This window comes from Pantherophis guttatus, chromosome 1 (assembly GCF_059756535.1).
Source record: "Pantherophis guttatus breed Tessera chromosome 1, ASM5975653v1, whole genome shotgun sequence".
Taxonomy (NCBI): domain Eukaryota; kingdom Metazoa; phylum Chordata; class Lepidosauria; order Squamata; family Colubridae; genus Pantherophis; species Pantherophis guttatus.
In genome coordinates, this window is record NC_142063.1 from 154092628 (window position 1) to 154118782 (window position 26155).

Genomic DNA, 26155 nt, shown 5'->3' on the forward strand with positions numbered 1-26155 from the left:
AAAAATTGGTTTCCACTCCCTCTCAAGATAAGGTATCTGTGTTTTGAGTTGATAGTGAAAAGAAACCTGAGCCCTGTAATGCTCTTTCATCTTGCGCAGTTCTTGCATAATTTTGTTTTATCAGAGTTACACTACTAAAAGCCTACTAGAAAATAAACACAACCGTAAAACAAGCATTACATTCAGTGGCTGAACATTGATGGAAGAGGATGCATTCCAATAGGGACCTAATAATGGAAGAAATTGAGTTGCTTGTAACTCAATTTCAGCGAAAGACTATTGAATGTGTATTAAAAAGGTTAAGGTACTGAGGTTATAAAATCAAAGGGTACAGAACAAAAAATCAAGAATTGCTAGCAACCCAGAAATTACCATTACCTTCAACCTTCCATTTTCATTCACTAAGGCAGTGCTTCTCAAACCTGGGTAAATTGGTAAAAGTGTTCTTTCTTTGGGTATCAATACCCAATCATAACAGGAACATATTTTGCCTAGACTGGGTGGAAAGGACTTTCTGATAAGCAGTTTTGGGTAATGAAGGGGAAGTTTGGAAAGCCCTGCTAGAGGACATCCTCTGCGCTGCACCTCCATTCTGTGGTTTTCTGGTCATACTCCAGAGCAGTATTTCTCAATCTTGGTAACTTTAAGATGGGTGGAATTCAAACCCCAGAATTCCCCAGTCCAGCACGGTGGCTGGAGAATTCTGGGAGTTGAAGTCCATCCATTTTAAAGTTGTCCAGAATGAGAAACATAGCTTCAGAAAGATTGTGCTGGCATTTTTCTGCTTAATACAGGGGTGGGCAACTGTGGTCCTTTTACAACCTGTGGACTTCAACTCCCAGAATTCTTGAGCCAGCTTGGCTGTCTCAGGAATTCTGGGAGTTGAAATCCACAGGTTATAAAAGGGCCACAGTTGCCCACCCCTGGCTTAATAGATTTCCTGGGTCAAGAAAAAGAGCAGAATAGAGAGTGATAAGGACAGCCGAGAAGATTATAGGAAGCTTGCTTCCCGTTATTCAGGATACTGCTTATAAGCGCTATGTGCTTAGAACCTGAAGCATTGTTAGAGACCCCACACACCCACTTCACGGTCTGTTTCTGTTCCTCCCCTCTTGAAGGAGGTTTCGAAGTATCTATAGCAGGACTACTAGATTCTGTAACAGCTTTGTTCCTTATGCCATCTGTTTTGTAAACTCTCAGGATTCTTTTTTTTCGCCATGCATATTTATACATTTGAACTAGACTGTGATGTTTCTCTATGTCATATATGTGGGTATATGTATAATGGTTATACTTTGAGAGCTGAATGCAACGAAATTTCATTTTAATGTATGCTGTTTAGTGTATGTTTAAAGTGACAAAGTTCTGTTCTATTCTGTTCTATTCTATTCTATTCTATTCTATTCTATTCTATTCTATTCTATTCTATTCTATTCTATTCTATTCTATTCCTATTCCTATTCCTATTCCTATTCCTATTCCTATTCCTATTCCTACTCTGCTCTGCTCTGCTCTACTCTACTCTACTCTACTCTACTCTACTCTACTCTACTCTACTCTACTCTACTCTACTCTACTCTACTCTACTCTACTCTACTCTACTCTACTCTACTCTATTGAAACCAATACCGAACCTAGGAATGGACTAATCTGTGAATGCCAGAGAGGCAAGTTAATAAAAATATCTGGGAATAGGAAATACAGCTCATAAAACTAATTCCCCCCCCTCTTTAAATTATGGGCTTCTCTGGTCAACCTTGATTCAGGAGCGTTTCCCATGACAGGGTTGTATAATTTTCATTGAGGGCTACAGCAGTAGTGGGTTTCAGTTTAGTTTGCTTGTGTGCTTGCGAACGCGCATGCATGACACTTCTGCACATGCACAGAAACGGGCAGGTAGGTGGGTGGAGCTCCCGCCACCGCCACTGATTCGTCCAATCCAGGGTGAACCAATAGCAACCCACCACTGGTCTATAGATCCAATTTATAGCTCTTGTGGAATGGTGATTACATACCCTGGGCCAGCAGCCTGGACAGTAGTCAAGTAGTCTTTGTCCAAGAAGATGTTCCACACCCATACAATGGAATCCCTGGACAGAGGAAAGGTCACACTGCTTGATGTGGAAAATAGGGGGAAAGGTGTCATAAATGGAGAACAGGGTACAATTTCAACACCTATGCAAAGGTGGTTCAACACCTTTGCAACACTATGCAAAGTGCAGGAGATCCTAGAGGAAACAATGGAGGACAGGGGAGTCTGGCATGCTGTGGTCCATGGGTTTATGAAGAATCAGAATGAAGAATCAGTCACTTAGTGACTGAACAACAAGAACAATCCCAGACATCTTGAACCAAGATATACTTGTACTTATATTTGCGTTGCATCCCTGGCTAGGAAAACAGAGTATTGTCTACAGATCTGTTTCCTACATGTGTGGTACAACCATACTAAGATCAGTAAGTTCAAGTAGATATGCAGTATATTTCTACCGCACATCTGCCTGAAAGATTACAACCTTTCCAGAGCCATCACTGAGAACAGGAAACAAAGATAGATTTTTGATTCTATCCAGTTGATAAAAATTACAAAGTGGATTAAGGATACTGTAACTCTTTTATTGTATTATTTTACTTGAGTAATCTGGAAGGTCCATTCAGGTCAGCGTCTTGTTATATTACAATTTTAAGATATTTTTCTATTGAAATTTAAAAGCAGCAAGTTCTGCATTTATAGCTATAATAATTTACAGCTCTGTGTTGTTTACCTAATAATTATCTAGTCAGCATCCCAGTATGAGTTCCATTGCAGTTTTAGACTTGCTGCTTTCATTGGAAAATGTTATTAATTCTGCAAATAGTATAATATTAAAATGTAGGTTTACAGAATGTACGTGTGTAATAATGTGCATAATGATGTATGTATTTCTTTGTGTGTCTTCAGAAGAGACCCTCTTTCAAGCAGATCATTTCGATTTTGGACTCCATGTCAAATGATAGCAACCTTCCAGACCAATGCAATTCATTCCTGCATAACAAGGCAGAATGGCGGTGAGTCCTCATAGTTCCCACCAATAATTATCACATTACCTGTGGGGAGGAATGAAGTATTTTCCCAGAAAAATACACAGCCAAAATTAGACATCCAGTGTTTGAATTTTCAAAATTGTGCAACCCCCACCCACAGCCATCATTGTTTTACTGTCAGGTGGGAAAAATTGTGTTTCCCATGAGTTATTCCATGTTGGTACTTTTTCTGCATAATGATGATCAGAAACAAGTTTGCAAATTGTGTTTGGTATATTTAGAAGCAATTAGTTGGTTTAAATCAGATGTACAGCAAAATAGCCAATTCAGCCCCCCCCCCACAATTAAATTTGTAAGCGTTAAGAATGATAGTAAGGAATAGCAAACAGCTATGAATCAAGGGACCAGAACTAAGTTGCAAAATTTGGGAAGAAAATGTTCTTGTCCATAATTTATTAGTCATCCAGAGCCAGAAAAGCAGGATAATCAGCATGAAGGAAGCAAATGTAGTATTTGCCATCTTAAAAAATTTCAGTCATTATTTAGTCATTTTCATAGATACGTTATTGCAAAACTCTCTTTTGTTTTTCACTGATCCTTGAAAAATTCTCCAGAGAATTGTCTAGGCTGGATTTATGAAGCAGTATGTATCCTGGCTACCTGTTTTTGGTATCTCTTGTTCTTTCCCAGGTTACACAGCTATAAGATTATGTATGCAAGTGGTTACTAAATTGAAAGAGATTGGGTGGGATCCAATTTTAATCATTTGTACTTAAATTAGTCTTTGTTGTTTCCATTGATCTAGGTGAGTGTTCTCTAAGTATATGAGACTTTCCATCCACTATTAACATCCTTCATTTGTGGTACTTCTGTACTAAAAGTCTTTCTTTACTGGATAAATTTGAGCATGCTTTTTTCAGACATAAATCCTGTGATATTCAGCTGGGCTTATTCCATAGAAATAGTTTTATGTCCAATCTTTAAACCACTCCAATCAGATGTGTGCATAAATATAGGAATAAAATATATTGATACATTTAAAACAGCTCTGCTTAGAGTGCTGTGAAGGCAGATGAAAAAGGATCTGTACAAGAAGGGGATAATACAAACCAATTTTGCTGTAGTCTAAATTAAGAAACCTTGGCCATTCTCCAGGTAATGCAGAACACAATTTAGTAGTCTACTTGATGGTTATATGCCTGCCTCATTTGGAGACTGGCAAAGATAGCCCATGCAAGAAAGATTAGAGAGATCTCAGCATGCAAATAATATTTAAAATCCCAGAATGAATAAGGATTTGCCAATACAAAACATCCTAAACTTTAAGGGGGGAAATAGTGGTGAACTGATAAGCAAGAGAATTTTACTGCAGGGATGGAAAATGTGAGCACAGATGGGAGGTTTGAGCCAAGTCACATGATGCAAGTATAAATAGCTTGTTTTAGAACTGACATTCTTCTTGCACTGACTCAGCAGTGTGGCAATAATCCACACTAGCACAGCCCTCTGAAGACCAGGATGTATTGTGCCATCTACTGGTGCAAACTGCAAACTGCACTGGAGATAAAGCTTCAAGCTTCCTATAATTCTTCGTGATGAATCCTTCCCATAGAATATTAAACACGTGTACGTACTCAAGAGCAATCCCACTTATTTTCTACAAAGTGTATTTAGGACTACAGAATTTCTAGATATGTTTAGGTTTTCCAATTGAAGCCAGGCAACCTGTATGGCTTTTTTACAGGTTGCTAAACTGGGAAATGGTTCCTAATGTTATTACGAACTTGAAATAGCTAGCTAGGGCCTGCCTTTTGTTTTTAAAAAAGGATGATTGTTTAGATTTGTGAGGGAGCAATACAATATAAAGCTGTTGCATAGATCAATGCAAGTATATAACTATATTTTTAAAAGTACAGTCTTGGTAACAATTTTTGAGATCTCTAGGAGTCACACCCAAGTATTTCTGGAGGACATATGTACTCCAGGATCTCAACTTGTGCATATCTGTTCTAGAGATTTAAATCTTATTCTATTTAGAAACTTAAATGAAAATAATAAAGAGGAGGAGACATAAAATAAAACTTGGGCAGAACAGGAATTGTGCCATGTTCTATTAGTTATGTTTGGACAGCCTGTCCTGTTTCATAATATAGTTCGGCTACCAAAAACTGGTACGTTGTAATGAGCTTCGTAATCTTGGAAGTAACACATTAAAAACCAAGGCCCAAGTTGCTTTAATGGACATTGTTAAAAACAGTATTGACCACAGATATAATATATTTAATATATTTAGGAAACTAGGATTTTCTCCTGGTTTATTTTTTGGTTGAAAATGTTACCAAGATGGCTCCAGTAATTATAGGAAGCGTCCAGAACATTATAAAATGTAGCACAGGGATAATTGGTGAAATTCCCTCCATTCATCTCAGCATGTCTGGCTGGGGAATTCTGGGAATTGAAGTCTGCAGGTCTTAAAGTTGGCAGGATTGCCCTTGGTTTAAACCAGCTGGCTCCTTCTGTTTGCAGAAGGACACAGTTAGTTACTGTCTATTTTGAATATGCTAATTCAATTTAAAACAATTTCCCTGAAATTATTAATGAAGCTATTATTACATTTTATTTCAGTTTTTATTTCATGTAACACTAAGACAGCAGGCAATGTTAATTTGTAGGAATACTAAAATAGATAGAACATACATAATCACCAATGCTCAATGTAAATTAATAAATTTGCAGAATGAGATATATTAATTGAGCAATGTATAGAAGCATTCTGTTCAATTACACTTTTATTATATATTTTTAAAGAATGCTTTTAGAGAATCTAACCTTTCGCTACAAAATGCTTTATATTGTAATACATATACAATATAATTTTGACATTTAGAAAATTTATTAAGGACAAAGACATTAAAAGTTGGATAACAGTTTGATACATTTTAAAATAAACAAATAAGCAGTGCAAATGAAGCAGTACAAGTATTTTTTTATTTACGATTCTCTCTGTGCCAATGCATCAGGTGTCCTTCAGGTTTGAATCAAAACAAATATGGTTTAGCGTGATGTCTGATTCAAACAAACAGTAAAATAGCATCCTTAGATTATACAGGGTTTCACTGGCATTGTGGCTTCAGACGTTTCACATACATTGTCCCAAAAAATGACAAAGAAATGAAAAACATCAGTTTTATGTTTCTCATTGTGTCTGGTTAAGCCTGCAAAATTGGATTTAGATCAAGGCTGCACCACCAATTATTAAATAGATTATATTATTAGGCAAAACTGAGTCTTGGGTCTTATTCCTAGGGCCCTGTTGTACTTCAAGCATCCCTGACAATTATTTGCCTTACGCCACACCAGTTGACAGTTAGGGTCATTTTGGGGTCAGGCATGTAATTTAGGCAAAAGAATTGGTAGTAAGATTCACAGGGACCCTTGGATCACAGTTCTAAGGATCTTTTTTAACCAGACAATAGCAAGCACAGGAAAAAAAAAATCCTGGTGCCTTGAACTCTGAAGAGTTTAAAGTGAGAGGAAAACCATGCTTCAAATCAGGAATGGAAACTGTTTTGGTTAATTTAAGGAAAACCTAGCAAAAGGGCTTAGCTACTGAACAGTAAATCTGAATGATAGAAACAATATAATATGAAGCTTACACTCCATCCTTCATATTTTAGAGGAAATCAATGATTCCTCAAATAGAATTTTCTTTTGTACCTTAAAGTTTATTCCTCTCAATAAAACAATTTTACAGTGCAAGTCTCCATTTATTCATTTAGTTAGTTTTTATGGTCACCCAATCAAAAACAGCTCTGAGCAACCTTAAAAAATAACACCATGATCAATAAGGTTTACTTATACTGATGAGTCAGTATGTTTGGAGCTGACTTCTGAATATACAACTATGCTGTAAAACTCCTTCCTCAGTTCAATTTAAAAGTTACCTCGATCATCATGCATACACTTTTCTGGGATGTTGACATGTTATGGGCAATTAAAATGTTAATTACTATTATTTCAAATGCAGTAGGAATTCTGTTTCTTTAAAACGCAAATGGTAACAGCTGATCTATTAAACTAGGTTTAAGCCACTATACCAATGAAAACCTGTATAATCTAAGTATGCTATCTTACTAAGTGACTAAGTTTAATAAAGCTATTAATAGATTAATACCATTAATAGATCTATGATTTATTAAACCAAGCTGGACTAGCAGACTTCCAAGGTCCCTGCCAACTCTATTATTCTATGTTCCATGAACTGCTACCTAAAGTAATTTAAGTCAGTTTATACATCATAGGCCTGTAAAAGCTTTGCCACTCTTGCAGCAAAATACAGTGGGGCTGAGATGGATACATTTCCAAGCTCGGAAAATGGATCATCACGCTTCAGACTTCAAGAGTGGAGGAGTCCTTTTCCTTATGAAAAAAAGAAAAGTAGCCCAATAGGAAAAAAGCTAGGAATGAAACATTTTCCTCAGATATGCTACTGATTTTATATAGAAGCAAAAAAATATTGTGTTAGTGAGACTCATTGGAAAGTGGAAAGACTCAAAGCAGTGGAAAAGACTAAAATTCACTTTCAGCTCATCTTCACATCCGGAGATGCCTCATTAATTATTTTTAAAGGGCATGCCTACATGATTCATAAAAAAGGTAAAGGTTCCCCTCACACATATGTCGTTCCCAACTCTAGGGGGCGGTGCTCATCTCCGTTTCAAAGCCGAAGAGCCAGTGCTGTTTGAAGACGTCTCATGTGGCCGGCATGACTAAATGCCAAAGGCACACGGAACGCTGTTACCTTCCCACCAAAAGTGGTCCTTATTTTTCTACTTGCATTTTTTACATGCTTTGTAACTGCTAGATTTGGCAGAAGCTGGGAAAAGTAACGGGAGCTCACCCTGTTACGCAGCACTAGGGATTCGAACCGCTGAACTGTTTCAAAAATACTTGTAAATAAATTGCATAATAAAAAACAGCCTTGGTCCAAGCCTATAGAAAAGTATCTTTAATCATATTTCTTTGCTTCAATTTTAAAGTAGAATTACCCCCCCCCCCTTTTCCAACAAAAAGTCTTGCTACGGACTTGGTCTTCATTGGACTGGATGAAGATTTCTAATCATATTGGGGCATTTCCAGATATTGTTGTCAAATGGCACACTTAATTGTACTTACATGTTGACTCAGTCTCATTGTTTCATACTAAAATATGAAGAGAACAAATGACAAATTCAAGGATTTAACTGTTCAGAATGAAGCTCCTCTGTGTTTGAAGAAGGGATCCTCTTGGTTTACTTTCAGAAACACTTATGTTTGACCCTTTCCCTTTCTTTGATGGGTCGAGGCTGGGAGATAGTGAGTGGAAAAGGGGGACCTGAGAAGGTGTCCGAGCTGGATGATTGAAGTAGCAACACATGGAGCCTGGCAAGCCTCAACTTGTATCAGGCTTCAAAAAGAGGACCTCTTCTTTTTGTTTAGGGTTCAAACAAATCTCTACTCTGCTAATTAAATGTCCTACTTGAAACAGTACTATACTTTTCATTCTTTCACATTTCATTAACATTTGTATGGAACAATATTTGTGAACAATTTGTTCCTGCCAAGGGAAGGTACAATTTAACAAATTTCTCTCTATTTAGATGTGAAATCGAAGCCACCTTAGAAAGGCTGAAGAGATTGGAACGTGATCTGAGCTTTAAGGAACAGGAACTAAAGGAAAGGGAAAAACGCTTGAGAATGTGGGAGCAGAAGTTAACTGAACAATCCAACACACCGGTAAGTACTGTTATATTGCTTTTGTTTAAAAATGGAATCAGAAAATCCAACAAAAACTTGAATCTAAGAAATGTCTTGAGCTACACTTGCACTCATATGGTAGAAGGGTCACATTTTCCTGCTTTGAACTGTTAAGTGGCCATGTTTTGTTAGACATGTCTTTTGAAACTGATTTCATTTAAAACTGTTGGGAAGTATAGGTGAAGACTTTGAGAAATAAAGCAACCTTATTATAATGCTTTATTATAGTCCGAGTAAATTATTCTTAAATTTGCATTGAAGGTAAGGTATCATCCATCTAAATTAATTTAGCATATGGTAAATTTCAACGCAATAATCTGGAGTTTATTCTCAGATAAGCCAATGTTGGATTGCAATCTATAGTAAATGCCATTATTCTCTGGGTCTTGTCTTACAACTAGCCATATATATTTTTAGAGCTACACAGAGATCCATATTTAAAATTATGTGGAACTATTCACAAAGAAATACAGGAAATGGCAACATGAATGCCCACATAACTCCCAAAATATTTTCCCTTTTGAATCTGGATTGCTACACATATTGATAGAATTTTAGCATAATTGTTTATCTCTTGGCTAACCAACTGAAAAAAAAAAGACTTAAATGAATCATAGATGAAATCTACAAAATTCAAAGGGCTTAATCAAAGATGTACTAGGTCTTTGATCCAATTTAATGTCCCAAAAAAATCAAAGTATAATTGGAGCTCTTGCCAAAGTTAAAAAGCAGAAATCCCCTGCAATCCCATGGAAAGAAATAGTCAGTTTCATCTACATTGATGCCTCTGTTATGGAGGCATATCAGATCTCTCAACCCTGTAGCTTAATTCTGAATCACTGTATTGTGAAACTGTCATAATATTAAGAACTTGGGTCAGTTGGGATGGTTTTTTTTTAAAAAAAAAATACCGGTAGTTATTACACTCATGTCCCACTTTTCCTTCAAGAAGTACAGAGCATCTGATTGGGGGAGAATCTGGGATCTCCACGTAAGGAACTGAACAGACTGTGATCTGCTTTGCTTTGTGCCTTCAGGCTGCTTCATGGATTGCACATTTTCAGAAGCAAATGGATATGTTTCAGGCATTGGATTCTGTTACGGAAATGACAAATCTTGTTGCTGTAAGATATATTGAGAATAGAGCATGGCTGTATAATTAGTGCAGCACAGGAAGGAGGTTCAGATTTTTCTTCCCATTAATATAATGCAATCCATAAAAGTAGTGATTTTAGACGGAATCAGGTGGGAGAGGCATAGAAATTGCACTGGGAATATTTGCATTCATGTCTAAATGACTGTTTTGCTGTATAAAGGGCAAAACATAAGTAACATTTTATATCTAAATCTGAATCTTGCTTCCTAAAGGAGTCATCATCGCTTAATTTCATATGCAGTGAAATGGTATCTATATGCCCAAGTAATGGCTGCATAAAAACCGGTATATATAGAAGTAGCTTTCAAGCAGAACACGATTACCTTAACATCTTATGACATCTGTTGGAAGCAGACAGCCAAGCTTCTATTTGCATTATTTAATTACTGTATGTTGCATTTTACTTCTGCCCAAACTGATGAGCTAATAGTCTTCATCCACTACTGCCTCTTGATCCAGCATTCATTTGCAATGTTTATCAAACCTGCAGATGTTGCAGAGTGTTGTCCTTCTGTGCTTCTTTCTGCAGAGTGCATTGTACTTACCATTTAATCTAAGTTGGGATTTTGGCCTGTTCACTCTCCCTGCACCTTCTTTCTGAGGCACAGCTTAATGGCATCCGTATGAATGACACTGCATGTGTATTCCAGCTGTGAACATGGAGTAGCCTATAATGATGAAGCATGAGTGTTTCCCAGAAGCAAGATGTTCTCTGTTCTCTCTAGGTAGCCCATAGGCTTCCTTTAATGTCTGCAAAGATTGAGTAGCTAAGATATAGGCCATCACCTATGTGGTTCACAGCATGAAACATAGCCGTAATGAGCTGATCTTTTCCCTGAGTGAGGCTAAGGGATTTTTATCCTGCACTATTGCTTTTTGCTGCGACTTTTTACTGGCTGGCTTTACTGAAGGAAAGTGTTGTGCTCAAGTCTATTGTGCTGAGCGTAAACTTCTTTTCTATAGGATATTAATACAGCCCTTCTATGGCAAGCAAATGCTGTTTTTTGAAAAGGGAAGGCTAAAATGATATTGAAAGTGAAGTACTTTTAAGCCCCGGGACCTATAGCTGAAAAGGCTTCTGTCAGATTTTTGAATAATGAAAAGCCTTGCCGCTTCCAAACCACCTTTCCCTCCCCTTTTCCTTCGCTTCTTAAGAAATTAACTTCAGAATTCATCTACATATAAAAACAAATTGCAGATGTTTTGTGAGTCTTGTCAAGCAGTGGCCTGTATTTGAGAGAATGGAAGCAGGAGCAAATACATATCTGGATAAAAGAGGAAGAAAGAGCTGAACTGATATGCATATTTTTCTTCTTTTTCTGGAGAATTCAAATCCCAGTGAATAAAGGCTCATGATTTGGTTCCATAAAGGACATTTGAAAAGGATATTATATTGCTGGCCCGTCTTTAAAATGCTTCTGTTGCTATAAAAAAAAAAAAAAAAGTTGACCTGTGGGAGTCATTAGCATTTGTAAACCATCTCAAGCCTTTGGCCTCTTCAGGAGGTTTGAAGGAGCAAAAATGAGACATTGGCCCCATAGTTACCCACTGAGGCAATAGATCCCATGAAGGCCGCATCTTCCTAGATTGCAGGCAAAGGGTCACATGACTGGAAGCTCATATTTGCAGCTTTTAAAAATACATTTCTCACATGTAAAGTGGCATGACTAATAAAAGGCCAGCTGTAGGATTAGTTGCACCTTAGATTAGCACCCACTTTAGCATCCTGTCAATGAGATCTTGCTCTCCCTTGATCAAGAAACAGAGCTCGACATGGATAAAGATTAAAAGCTACAGATTTGTATAAGCCAGAGCAAAACCATCTGTGGTCTAAGAGGGATAACAAAAAAATCCAAACTCTGTTTTTCAGGTGAAAAACAAGAGTAGGGTGTTTATAAAAATAAAAATGACAATACGGCCCTATTGTTTGGGCTTGCTTCATGTCATTGGTTTGAAACGATTTCTCCCGCAGGAATTTTATCTAAACTAAACCCCATTGCTAGAGAAATTAACCCAAAGACGCAGTGGATAGTATGGGTTGCGATATTGCAGAGTTATTTTGAAGCATGCTCCAGCTTTATAGCAGAGAGTTATGCTACAATCAAGGTCAAAACAGACAAGAGGTTAGCTGCTTCAGTCTAGTTGATGTGCCCATTTTGTTATGTAGATAGCTGCTCGACTCTTTCTTCCCTCTTGCTAGCTCCTGACAAGAGATGCCCTTTCAGAAGCTGCTATTTTCATCTCAAGACAAGCTTCAAGCTCAGCAGAGTGAAGGATTGCCCTGATATACAAATAACAACTTGCAACAGGCAGGGCAAGGAAGTTCTCTTCTCTGCCCTCAATAATCTTGAGGCAGCTCAGGGTTTACATAATCGAAATGTAATCCCGTTGTACCGATTTTTATTTTATTTTTTTGGCCTCCAAGGCAAAAAAATTTAATCTGGGATTACTGCTTTTGAAAATTCACTTCAGATGGGGCATAGGTGAATAAATACTGAAGTACAGTTCCTTTAATGCTGAGTAACTACACTCGGCCCTGTCACTCCAAGAAATTAGGACAAAAGTAGGGAGTAGCTTAAAGGCAAGATTAAGGTGCTTGCCTTTTTCTTCTTTTTTTAAAGTAAACATTCTTTATTCATGTCAAGGCTGCTGTTTCTAACCGTTCAGGTGTTACATGAGATGGTAAAATAGCATACAGGTAAAAAGGCAAGTTCTGTGAGCTTGTTTTTTCACTGTTCCAGTAAGAACAGGAACTATTTACAGTCCTTCTACAGGGACATCCTTTACTGCAAAAGTGATTCAATCTTTTTAAGCCGGGAAGCTCAGCTCATTGTCAGTTTGGGGAAGAAATTCTCGTTTTTATTTATTTATTTTTTTAAAAGAAAAGCTTAATTAATATGCAAGAATTAGCGTATAGAACTTATGTCAGGAATTGGAAGCAGATGGAGACACATGCTAAGCAGAGAGTTTTCAAGTTTAGGGACTAAGCAGCAGCTGCTCAGCACCTGCTCTGTCATTGTCAAACATCGTGGTGACATTGACATGGAATTGAAAGGAGGACAAATTGAGCAGTTTTGTGGATATATTATGGAAACTCATCCCTCTTAGTCCTGATTTACGCATCCAAATACTGGCTACTTGTAATGTAACTCAAGAGTGTTCAGTGTAGCAAGCCATCAGTATGAAGCAGCCTTACTATTTATTTGGGGTTTTTTTTTAATGCACTGATGCAAGCAAATACACACAGATCTTTCTTTTTTTCCACAATATGCAATTTGGAGCTGTAGAGACAAGTGATAATAAACTTGAATGGAATAGGAAGGTGTTTTAAACAAATGGCCAGTTGCAGGGCTCAAACCACATCTGCCGCAGCATGAGGCAATTTTCTGCTGCTCTTTGTAAAAATCAACTAGGATTAGGATTCTAATCTTCATTCAAGAACATTTATACTAAAATCAGTGCAGTAGGATTATTCTGAGTTTAGTGTGTTTAGCTTTCCAGGTGTCTTAAAGCTCCATAATATACTAAGCCGCCCATTTTCTGTATGACGTGAACAAACCATAGTTTGCCCTCCACTGAGCTTTGCTTCTTGATCCCAACTCTTTTGGGAACCACAGCAAAGCCTGTGTCAAACTTTCAATATGTGGTTGCAGGAGAATCAGAAGCGCAACATCTATAGTAGGTTTTCCAGGTGATCTTGGCTGCTTTCGGAGTCTCTAGATCAGTGGCCCCCAACCTTTTGGGCACCAGGGACCATTTGCGTAGAGAGAGGTTTTTCCGCGGACTGGAGGGGCCGTGGTTTCAAGTGTTGCCTGCATCCCTTGGATGGGGCTTCACTTGTTTGCGTGGCCCGGTTTCTGGCATGCTGTGGCCCGGTGTCAGTCCATGGACCGGGGGTTGGGGACCCTGCTCTAGACAAAAGACCCAACATATAAACTTTGTCTCATTTTGGACTATTCTAAAGAACTTCCACATTTTGAAATAGTTTATATACTTTTATTGGCTAGACGGAGATGTTGAAAAAATATCCTGAGAGAAGGAAGTGGCAAGCATTTTTATATTTCCTTAGTAGACTACATGGATGTGTCTATAAAGCAGAGGTGGGGAACTATGGCCCCTTTATGATTTGTGGACTTCAACTTCCAGAATTCCTGATCCAGCCATGCTGGCTCAGGAGTTGAAGTCCACAAGTCATCAAAGGGCCATAGTTCCCCACCCCTGCTGTAAAGGAATCAGGCATTGAGCTAAAGCTGAAGTAGAGTATTATTTTATTTATCTAAAAGGAGGTCTGTGTGGCAGATGGCAAAGCCAAACATTTAAAGTATTCTTCTAGTAGAGACCTTTTATTCATTCAGAGGTATGTCCTGTTTGTATAGCTCACTTAACCTTTTCCTTATCCCACATGGATTGGAGCACACTTGCATTGATTCTCCACTTCACCAACTGTTTTTGTTTTTGTTTTGCAACAAATTAATAGGTTACATAATACTGAGCCAGATTGATTAACACCAGACTGGTGGATGGTGTTTTGAGGTTTGGATCCTGTGATTCTACTCCAACTTCTTATAGCTCTGTCATGCTAGCCTTCAAAACTACAAAGTATATTTAAGCATTGTTCTGGCCTGAGCTTGAACATGCATTTCTTTGTATGATTAGGCTGAGAAGAAATAAATTATATGAAGAAAGAAACAGCTTAGCCCAATCACTGGGAATGGCTGCAATTTTAAGCTTCACATCAAATACATTATCAGGAACCTTAAAAAGCCAGAAAGCTCTATCAGAATGGCCATGTAATATCTGCCCTATTAGTTGTTGCAAAAACACAGCTGGTGGGTGCAGTATCCGTGCATTAATGCAGAGTCTTTCACTTTTTTTTTTCCAGGAAGTAGGTTGTCAAGGGGACAGCCAAAAAGTCTCATTCAGGCAGTAGCTAATAGTTTGTATAGACAAAAGAAATGTCCAGCAATTGCCAATGAAGTGGAAAGGAATAAAATATGACATAATACATTTTTTTACCCCCACAAATGCCTCTGCTTGGTTAGATCGCAACTTGCCTATTTTCTTTTATGCATAGCCATATAGTAGAATGCATATACTGTAGACTTCTGTTTGCATAGATAGAAAGTCTCCCACTCTCCGTGTCTCCAGGCAGATCCCCAAAACTCTTGAACAAGCAAGCATAAGAAGGTAGCAGAGAGTAGGAATATAAAAGCATTCCCTGACAGAAAGGGGCCCATCAGCAAAAGGGATTAATTGAATGCCATCCCCTTCGAGAGTATGAAGCTTTTGAGAGTTCCTTAGGATTCTCTCAGAATAAGTATTTATCTTGTCTTCTGGAATCTTTTCAAGTAGTGTAGCCTGCGTGTGGGGACGTATTTATGTCATACAGCTGTAACATACAGACTGCTTTATTTTTTTTAAATCTCTGTGTGGCAATAAGCCACTTCCATGTATTCTTGGCAGCCACTGTCCAGGAGATGGAGGTACTTGTGTCCATCATTACTTGTGGCATGAAATATTATCCTACAAGGAATAATGGGAAATTATTTTTGTATTAAGGAGATGTCATAAAATATCACAGCATGTGCGTTGCTCTAGAGCTGAAATCTTGTATCTATTAATTATTATTTTCCAGTAAAAAAAAAGTATGAATTGTTTATTAATTCTGATGAGTCAGAATTTTATTTATTTCTCCAGAATTAATTTGATTATCAACCACTGGTGGCTTTTGATTCCAATTAAAAAATGGGCACATAAAGCAGACATAAGCCATATACAGTTTTGCAGAGGCACACTTTTTGTCTGTCAAGAATATTTCTTCCCCGTATGAGACACTGGAATATTTTATACACACACACACACATATACACACACACTGACACACAGACTAATTTTGAAAACAAAATATGTTTTGATTGTTTTTCCTTTTGCTTTGTTAAAATTATTCTCAGACTAGATTGTACTACCAAAAAGAAACAAAACCCCCAGTCTTCTAATGATACACAAAATTTATATCTTATAATACCTTATATATATATGGCTTAGGTTTCTGATATTTTTATAGAGTTATGATAACCAAGTCCTTAAAAAAATAAATCCTGACTTGGCATTTTGTATTAAAATTCACTAATCATTTTACTTTCTGTTTACTGCTAACTAATCTGGTGGTATCTTTTGCTGGGATTTTAATTGGTTTCTAATTTTCCTTTCCCCTCCCCCTCTATCTTTCCTTTCCATTTTCATTAGTTTTGCTTCCCTTTTGCTGCCAGAATGTCTGAGGCATCTTACTTTGAATCTAAAACAGAGGAATCAAACAGTGCAGAGATGTCATGTCAGATTACCGCCGCAAGTAATGGGGAGGTAGCTGGCATGAACCAGAGTCTGAAGGCCTTGATGATGCAAGGTTTTGGGGATGTCTTCTCTATGAATGAAGCGGGATCCACCCTGCATTCTGGAATGCAGATCAATATGAAAGCCAAAAAGAATTCTTCCAAAACCACTTCTATGAGAAAAGGGAAGAAAGTCAACCTGGCGCTGGGGTTCCATGAATTCGACTTATCTGATGAGGATGATGAGGATGATGATACCGATGAGGAGATCGATTTTGAGGATGACAGTGATTAGCAGTAAAGGAAAGCTGTAAGGACTCTAGTCTGACGTCTGTTACAAAAGGGAGAGAAAGAAGAACACTGAGAAAAAAGTATCCTATGTTTTTAATTTCTGAGTAAGAACCGAGCACCATTTTGTTGCACAGAACCATTTTGTTTTCTTATTTGTGAGAAATCATGTTCCTTCTGTTTATACCCTTTATGTGGTTTCTTTTTGTTTTGTTTTTTTTGCTTTCAAATTTAAAATTAATTTAAACAATTTTGGGTTGTTTGTTTATTTAAGTTTTTTTGTTTATGTTGACCTATTGTTGACATCGTTATGGCTCAACACTAAACTAATGATGAAACTGCTGGAGTTTTCTTTTAAGTATACATCTATCATTGTTCCTTCCTCTTGTAGGTCTCTTGAGCAGGTTAACAGATAAAATTATAATTCCATTTGGGGTTTCCCTGCATGTTTTATAGCTGTAATTCCAAAGATTCATACATATAGCAGTGGGCTGTATTCTAGAGTCAGTTTGGTATAGTGGTTAAGGCACCAGGCTAGAAACCAGAAGATTATGAGTTCTAGTCCCATCTTGGCCACAAAACAGGGTGAGTAACCTTGGGCCAGTCAGTTTCCCTCAGCCCTAGGAAGGAGGCAAGGGCAAATCACTTCTGAAAAACCTTGCCAAGAAAACTGCAGATGGTTACCAGGAATCAACACTGACTAGAAGGCGTGCACAAATGTATATATATTAAGATTTATAGGAAACAAATGGTTTCAAATGCTCATTTTATCTGGCAGTACAACTCACCTATTTGGGCAAAGTGAAAGAATGGAATTGGTTTTACTGATTCTAATATAGGTTTCCTGCCATACAAGTAACATGTCCTTAGTATTATTGTAAAATAAGTTTTTAAAAAATCTAATTCAGACAAAGATTTCTTGAATAGCTGGATCGCTCTTGTGTGATAAATATATATTTTCCACACTCTTGCTTATTTATTCTCATTTCTGTCTGTTTCCTGCTGATAAAAATCTCAGTAAAAATGAAAAAAGGAACACAATGCAATGATATTTAAATCCACCAACTTCTTGTGTCAAAGCATACATAAAATTCAGATTTCCTCAAAGTATGATTATATTTCAAACAAATTTTTATAGAAACAGCCTAGGATCCTGGTTAGGGCTACAACGTGTAGCTGAGTGTTTTGGTTAATTTAAACAAAACTTTTGATTGAATAGGACCTTCCACTTAATCAAGCCATATATTTCTAAGAATGTTCATTTTTTAAGAATTTAGGAATCTATAAAATGATAAAGGGCTTCCTTACTTCTTGCACACTTTTTCCCCCCTTCCCTGGAGTTACTTCTTTTTATTTTACATGTTTTATCATCCTGAAATAATTGAAAGGGAATCCATTGTGTTGATTCTCAACACATCCCTTGCCTTGTCTGCTTTCTCCGCTTTCTATGGTGGAGTTCTCAGACAGAAGAAAAGCTGCAAAAAGTTTCTACAGTGACTTGGAAGGCATATCAAATTCAAACCATTATATCCTAAAAAAATTATAGTTTGATTAATCCTATAGTCTCTAGGATATTCCTAAGGATTATAGTTTAAATTGCAATCCTGTAAGAATATAACTGATGGTAAAGTTAATCTCATGAAGCTTACTTTTTAGTGAACAAGTTTGCCTTGTAAATTATCTTGATTGATAGTTTTCTATGTACATTGGGCTACAGATACACAGATATTGGGAAAATACTGATTGCTTGTAGAAACAGGCTCTGAAAGTAGCTCCTTCGCACATATTTCCAACTCATTTAATTTCCCAAGTTTTACTGTAGTGCTGAATATTCTGGATTAACTATTAGGACATTACTAAAACTTCATTTTGGATGCTGCGTTACAGAATGCAATTGTGCTACTGCATATTCCAATCAGATTTTAACATTTCTAAGTTTGGGTATACAAGCAGTTTTATTTCGATAACACTGAAAGTCCTAATCTAGTGTATACAGTATAATAGTTTATTGTTGTATGAGAAAGCATGACAATTACGCTTTAAAATAGTTAAACAGAACTTACTGAGTTTTGGACAACTATTAAAAGCCTATTGGATCTGAAATCATACTATAACTTTCCTCACTGTGGATGTATTGGCATTATTACCTTCAGCATTCCCCAGCAACATAGCCAAGAGAATTTTGGAAGCTACAGCTACAGCCTCTTCCATCTGGAGAGGAACTGTGTGGACATTGTGTCATATAGAAGTTCCATGGATATATTCTAAGGGAAATCTGAACCTGATATGAGTACTGAGTACATAGTAAAGGCTACCTAGAAGAGAGGAGCCTATCTCACATAAAAAGTTGCTACTTGGTCCCGTGTTCTCCACCTTTCCACCAAATCAAAATATGGATTGTGCAGAAGACCAAGGATGAATCCAGGTAGACCAGTTGTTCTCAACCTATGGTCCTTGGTGGGGGGGCACAGTGTCATCACAGGGGGTCCGTGAAGGCTTGAAAAGTTATTATTTAAAGCTTGAGTTAAGTCTGTGGCCACAAAAGGTTTTTAAAAGGAGTCTGTGATGAAGAAAAGGTTGAGTACCACTGAAGTAGACTATAATATACTTTGGCATAATGCATTCAGAAGTCTCTTTGGAGCTATTCTATTTTTTCCCTCTTTCATAATTTTTTTTCCCTAAAAGAAAAGATAAATGGTGTCATATAAATTAATAATAGAATACAGTGTTTTTGTCACCCTATGTAATATCCATTGATCACCTAAGGTTATAAAGATCTTCTCCCCTGGTGTATTAAGTTGTGATAGATCAGAGGAATAATGGATTAATAGGGACAGTGAAATTTGCTATTTTAGCATCACAATATCTTCTATACAGTTTAATAAATCTGTTACTTGAGCAACGTTTGGTTTGGTAATTCCCCTGAAATCATTGCATTTTTTCCATTTTTGTTTTAATAAAATAGCACGAGGAGCAGTAATGGCTTCCAGTCCTAAGTATCTGCTCTATTTTTAGATACTAGTAAAAAAACATCCTTATTTTCTTTTCAAAACTTGAATCTAATCTATTTTTATTGAAAAACCTGCCTAAAGCTTACTTGATAGGTAAAAGATAATTCCAGAAACATTACAGAGACAAAGTATCATAAACACTTTCATGTTATTTCAGAAATTTGTAAAGCCTCTCTGTTGAAATCTGATCAAGCATATTATCATTTGGGGGGTGGGGGTGTTTTTTTTTTGTTTTTTGTTTTTGCTTTTTACACTTTTGAAATGTTTTATATTGATTAATGAGGAGATAATGTTATTTGTATTCCAAATTTGTATGAAAATGTAAATGGAAAGTATTTCAACCATGTTTAGAAAAGTTGAGACATGTTTTCTGCTGTGCTGTGATAACTCTGTGCCAAAACTACTAGTGTGTGAACAGAATATAAAATTTGTATGGAATGTGAAATGTTCCACTTCTGCATGGCAAGACCTTTTTTTGTTATAGTATTTACTTTTTTCATTATAGTATTTAATTATGTGATGTCTTGCTTCATTCATTTAATGGTTTGCATTTTTAATTATTCACAGGACACCAAAATGTAATCAGCTTTTTTTTTTTTTTACAATTTGGTGTCATAAATCCTAATTTGCTGTGAGCTGTTTTTCTTTGCTTCTCTTTGTTTCCATTTTTGACTTTACAATAAACGTGATGACACTAAAAAAAAAAAATTATACACAAAAAGCCTGCGGCCCTGATTAAAAACATGATGTTTACATGGGGTACCTAATGATATATCTGCACCAACTTTTAATCTGAGCTTTGTCACCAAATGCATCACAAATGTCCCTTATTACAGTTATTTCCCTTCAGTGTTAATTCATGCATAAGAAGGATGTCATAATCATTCCTACATTAAAACAATTTAGAAACAATTCAAATAAATATATACAGACATGTGCACAAAAAGCTGAAAAGGCTATAACAATATAAATGCATCATGGGGAGATAACTATGGTTATATGAGTAATTCATTTATGACTGTTTAAAGTTACAATGAACTTCACTTAATTACCATGTGACTTGCTTAACAACCACATGATTTGCTTAATGACCACAGTGACTTGATTTATGACTCATAAAAATGGATGTAAAATCAAGTCCGTTCATATGGTCCCTTGACTTGTGACCACAACAACTTTTGATTAAAATTCCGGTCCCAATTATGACCTTAAGGTCTATCTATATTGAAAATAATTCTCAACAGTTTCACCCTGTATCAGTGGTGGGTTCCTCCCGGTTCAGTCCGGTTCGGCCGAGCCGGTAGCGGTGACGATATGACATCACCGAACCGGTTCTCCCCCCCACCCATGTTATTCTTACCTTTTATTTGGTCCCACCCCCAATCTATTGCTGCCTCCTGAGTCCCAGCTGATGACTACAGGGAAAAAAACTGTTTAAACTCTTGCCGCGGGGCCTCAAAGGGCTGTCCTACAGCTGATTAGTGTTAAAAGCAAACAAATGAGTCGGATCGTAAGTGCGAGGACTGGTCATAAGTGCGAGGACCTTCCAGAAATGACTCTGACCAGCTACCCATGCCCATTTAGTCACATGACCTCCAAGCCACACCCACAAAATAAGCCATGCCCACAGAACCGGTAGTAAAAAAATTTAGAACCCACCCCTGCCCTGTATGGCCAATAGTGAAGGATGCCAGGAATTGTAGTTCTGCAACATGAATACTCTGAATACTCTGAAGTAATAACATTGAATTTATAAGAAATATATAGAGTGGGCAATGTATTTTTGTAACCACTCTACATTGCTCTAAGCAATCAACTACTGTGCATAATTGATATGGAAAGGCATACAAATCATGATTGGGCCTACTATTTGTTACAGGCAACTGTCTGCTGCATTTCAGATTGAAAGACAGCACATCTTCTAAACATGTTATAGATTTTTTTTACACACGAGGCTGAGGAAGGCTATAATATAGAAGCTATGTCAGCCTACAGAAGTGTTTGGGGACCTCACCTCCTTTCTAAAGTGATTGTTCTGAGTGAAGAGAATTTGCAGGCAAGGTCTTCTAGAAACTTTAAGGAAGTTTAAACTTCAACTTGGAACTTACAAATGTATACATATTCTCCAATGAAATTTTCCATGATGTACAAGCCATATGATACAGTGGTTAAGATACTGGAGGTGTTAAAGTCACCACTTGATTCTAACCTGACTATGAAAATGATTTGGATAATTTTGGGCCTTTCCCCCAATTTTTAAATCTTTGTATACCTTACTGATTATACTTTTAAATACCAAACCCACTAACAATGAAGAAATCACCATGTTAGTAGTAAGTCCATTTTACTCAAGCTAATAAGCAGTAGTAATTCATGGCTTTTTTCAGAATAACCTGTTGTATTGCCATCCCATGGTTTCCTGCTTTTCTTCATCATTTTGTTGAATATATTAAGTATTAATTGACTAATTTGAGTTTAGTCCATCCCCTCTCAAGTTTGTTTCTGTACTTCTGCAGACTGTTTCCCCTACACCCTGAGGTGGTGCTGGTTTCCTATCAAATGAATTCACTCATAGGATCAATAGGATCAATTCAATCACAGGATACATAATCTATGGGCAAATTTGTATACCACACAGAACTATAATGTCTTGGCACTTACACAGGTAGTCCTCGACATACAAACACAACTGAGCCCAAAATTTCTATTGTTAAGTGAGAATTTGTTAAGTGAGTTTTGCTTCTTTTTACAACCTTTCTTGCCACAGTTGTTAAGTGAATCACTGCAGTTGATAAGTTAGTAACCTGGTTGTTAAGTGAATCTGGCTTCCCCATTGACTTTGCTTGTCAGAAGAAGGTTGCAAAAGGTGATCACATGACCCCGGGACGCTGCAACGGTCATAAGTATGAATCAGTTGCCAAGCATCTGAATTTTGATCATGTGATCATGGGGTTGCTGCAAAAATTGTAACTGTGAAAAATTGTCATAAGTCACTTTTTTGAGTGCCATTGTAACTTTGAATGGTCACTAAATGAACTGTTGTAAGTCAAGGACTACCTGTATTACATTTACCATGGATTAGTTCACAACCAGAAAACCAGTAAAATCAGTAAAAGCCAACTTTTTTTCTCTATTGATTCAGTCTCAGCTTATTTAACAATTTGTTGTTGTAAACTGTCCAGACTTAAACTTAGGTGAGATGGGCAGCGTAAACATTTAATAAATAAAAACAAATTAATAACTCAGTGACACATTATTTCTGTTCCCCACCATATCACTAGTGTGCGGTAGTTTTCAGAACTGTGTCTCAAGTCTTAAGTGTTCATTTCTTTTGAATGACGTTCTCCATCATTGCAGGATATTTAACAGGCAATCAACTAACCATTCATTACAATTTACATAACTCACACAAAATTGAAAAGCGAATCTCAAACAGCCTCCTCAATACTAAGTTTTGCAAACCTAAATTAGAATTTGTCTAAGTTTAAAGTTCAAATTAGAACTTGACATATTAATTAAAAGCTAACTTACGATAATTTGGTTTACTCCACTTTGAGGTTCTTATGCACACAGAGTAACATCCATTAAAGTTCTGATCTGGCAAATAAATGTAAAAAAATAAAACAAACAAAACGGTGGCCTTGTTAATACCGTAAATCACCCAAAATGAGTCAGAATATAAATAACTTGGCTCAATGGAGAAGGGTTTTGTTTCAAAAAAGGGGACATGTCATCTTTTTAGCAGGAACGTATCAGTTCAGTCTTCAAAATTTGCAAAGAACCTGCTAAATAAAAACCGTATATTAAGAGAAGATGAAGAAATAGAGATAAAAAAAGAAAAAGAAACTGCACTTTTAAATGCATATTTCTTACACAGTTGCTGCCATCATTTGATATCGGTGCATGGACTGAAGAAGACGTGGTAAGCAGCCTTTATTAATTAAATCAATATTTTTCCATCTAGCTAAGACATCTTTCATTAAGCAAAGGCCTAAGCCATGGTGGGAAATCTGTCCCTCCCCTATTACTGATGTATTACAAGTCTGTTTATTTCTTATCAAGAGTGTTGGCTATGAGTAACAGGAGTTGCAGTGTAACCACGTCTGACCACAATCTCTCGATCCTTGGGCTAAAACTTTACTTCTGCGTTGTGCAACATTTGCCTGTGGCACCTTCTTTCCTACAATTTAATCTTAAAATGAACAATGAGGAATGGACTGTGAACTTTTTTTTCTTTAAATGTTCACAATGATAGATGTCCAAGTCTACTAGATACGTGGAAGTTCAGAATACTGGCAGGGAGAAAACAATGTAAAGGGAGTCTTAGAAGAAAAGAAGGTGGCCCAGAAAAAGTGTTTGCATAGCATCACTGGAAAAGAGATGTTGGGATGCAAAATCCTATCTAATTTAATTGATATTACTTATTATGTAAAACTTATATGCCATTTGTAGACTCTAGGTGGCTTACAATGTATAGAATAAAGTACAAATTCTGAGGTGAACTGTGGGGTCCTTGGTGTTCTCTGAGCTTGGTTGTGTTTTTGCAGATGTTTTATTACCAAGCTAGGTAACATCATCAGTGCTACAAGGGACTAGTCTTGTAGATTCCTTGATTGGTCTGTTGTTTACTGTCAGCTGTTTACCAATTCAGACAAATAAGCTAACAGTAAATAGCCCAATCAAGGAACCATCAAGGCCACTGCCACCAACATTGACAGGGCAAGTCAGTAGCATATAAAATAAGAGCAAACCCCATTCCCTATTCGCACTGACGAGGTTACCTAGTTTGGTAATGAAACACCTGCAATAAAATAACCAAGCGCGGAGAGTACCAAGGACCCTGCAGGGTACAAATTAAAATAATAAATATCATTTCAACTATGGACAATTGGACCCCTTCGGGTTAGGTGACATGCCCTGCATCAAAATTCTTTGCAATGGCATAGCTGTAACCCATTCCCATAATGAAAATTGGAAGGAGCCAACTTGAACTTAGGGACAGGGTGTTCTGCAGTGATGGGACTACAATCAAGGAGACCTGTCATGTCCACATTATATTCTGAAGGGGGTGATCTGCATGCTGGCCTCCCACCTGGAATATTGTATACAGGAAGAGTTTTGCTAGAACAGGTAGTCCTGAAGTTAACAAAGGTCCAAGCCATGAAGTAGGCCATAACCAGCATTTTGGATTAGATCTGGAAGACTACAGGCAGCCACTGCAACTCCGATAGAAATGGTGTTACTCTAGTAAAGTTATTCTTCCCCATCAACATAGGCTGCAGCATTTGGTGTTGGCTGAAGCTTCTGAATCAGGGCAGCCTCATATACAGCAAATTACATTAATCTAAACAGTGGTGGGATTCAAGTAATTTAACAACCGGTTCTCTGCCCTAATGATTTCTTCCAACAACCAGTTTGCCAAACTGCTCAGAATGTTAACAATCGGTTCTCCCGAAGTGATGCGAACTGGCTGAATCCCACCACTGAATCTAAAATATCCTGTGCAATCTAACTAAGGATCTTAGTAATATGTGCATCGGTAATAATTTAGAAATTAGCATTTTACTTTTTCTTATATTTATGGTCCTACACAGTGGGATTATTTTGTCTTCAGGCCTACCATTAATATCTTAATGCAAGTTTAAACATATGCTTCATATACAACAGTGGGACATCTTTGCACAGGAAACATTACTCTTAAATTACACATGACTGTGCAAAACATACATATATATTTCAAAGAAGAAATATACGTTTGGTAATTTCTTCCTTACATTATAACTCCTAGAAAGTTTCTTGATTTTTTTATTAAATAAATGGTAATGAGGGCTGCAAACCTCAAGCATATTAAAATGGGGATATTCTATGGAGAGTGTAAGTGGTAGTTGTCTTGGCCAACAACTACCTTTACTCAAGGATCATTTTGGAGACACAATGTGGACTCAAGGGCAAGATCTGATCCATCTCTCATGTTAGATTGCCAATTCATCTTTCTGCTTTAGTCACCATCAGTCTACATCTTCCTTTGAATTGGCAACTGATGAGAGGAGCTGGATTTGGCCCTGGTTGCAAATTTTTAATCTCAGATGTAAGATTAAAGTATGTTATTGTGTTTTTTTACACAATCACTATTCATTTAAACAGCTTTCAGAACCACGTTTTTTTCCTCTCAACATGTTTTCTGATTAGATATTCCATACAAAGCTTTTCATGCCTCAGATCATAAAATCAATGTCCTTTTTTCACAGTATTTTTGGATGCAACAGCTCGTTAGAAAAGGTAAGACTCTACATATGTCTAGTTCACAAAAGCTGAATGAATAAATGTATTGTGGTGATAGACTAAGCAAGGTTAAAAGCTCTAATACAACTAGGAAAAGCATATAAAAACCCTTTGAGTTGTCTTAAGTTGTCTTAAGATTCAAAGAAATTTACCTAACTTTTTCAGTAAAGTGAAGAGAACAAACCCGTCAACCGGAATATAGGAATACTAAGATATCTTTCTCTGATAGATATTACTCAATTTACATCCTCCTTGAGTTGACAGCATGT

At 36.9% G+C, this 26155-nt stretch overlaps 1 protein-coding gene across 4 annotated transcripts in view; it reads left to right on the plus strand.

Moving 5' to 3' along the window:
• MAP3K20 (mitogen-activated protein kinase kinase kinase 20) overlaps positions 1–26155 on the plus strand; it is a 108302-nt gene that overhangs the window by 56224 nt on the left and 25923 nt on the right. For 3 of the 4 annotated variants that reach the window (XM_034427530.2, XM_034427539.3, XM_087882021.1), the window contains exons 10-13: positions 2942–3048; positions 8664–8799; positions 23482–23526; positions 25853–25883. In XM_034427530.2, the coding sequence (XP_034283421.1) occupies positions 2942–3048; positions 8664–8799; positions 23482–23526; positions 25853–25883 (319 nt within the window). Of the gene's footprint in view, positions 1–2941; positions 3049–8663; positions 8800–16222; positions 20313–23481; positions 23527–25852; positions 25884–26155 lie in introns of those variants that run through there. The other variant, XM_034427548.3, reaches the window with a different exon arrangement.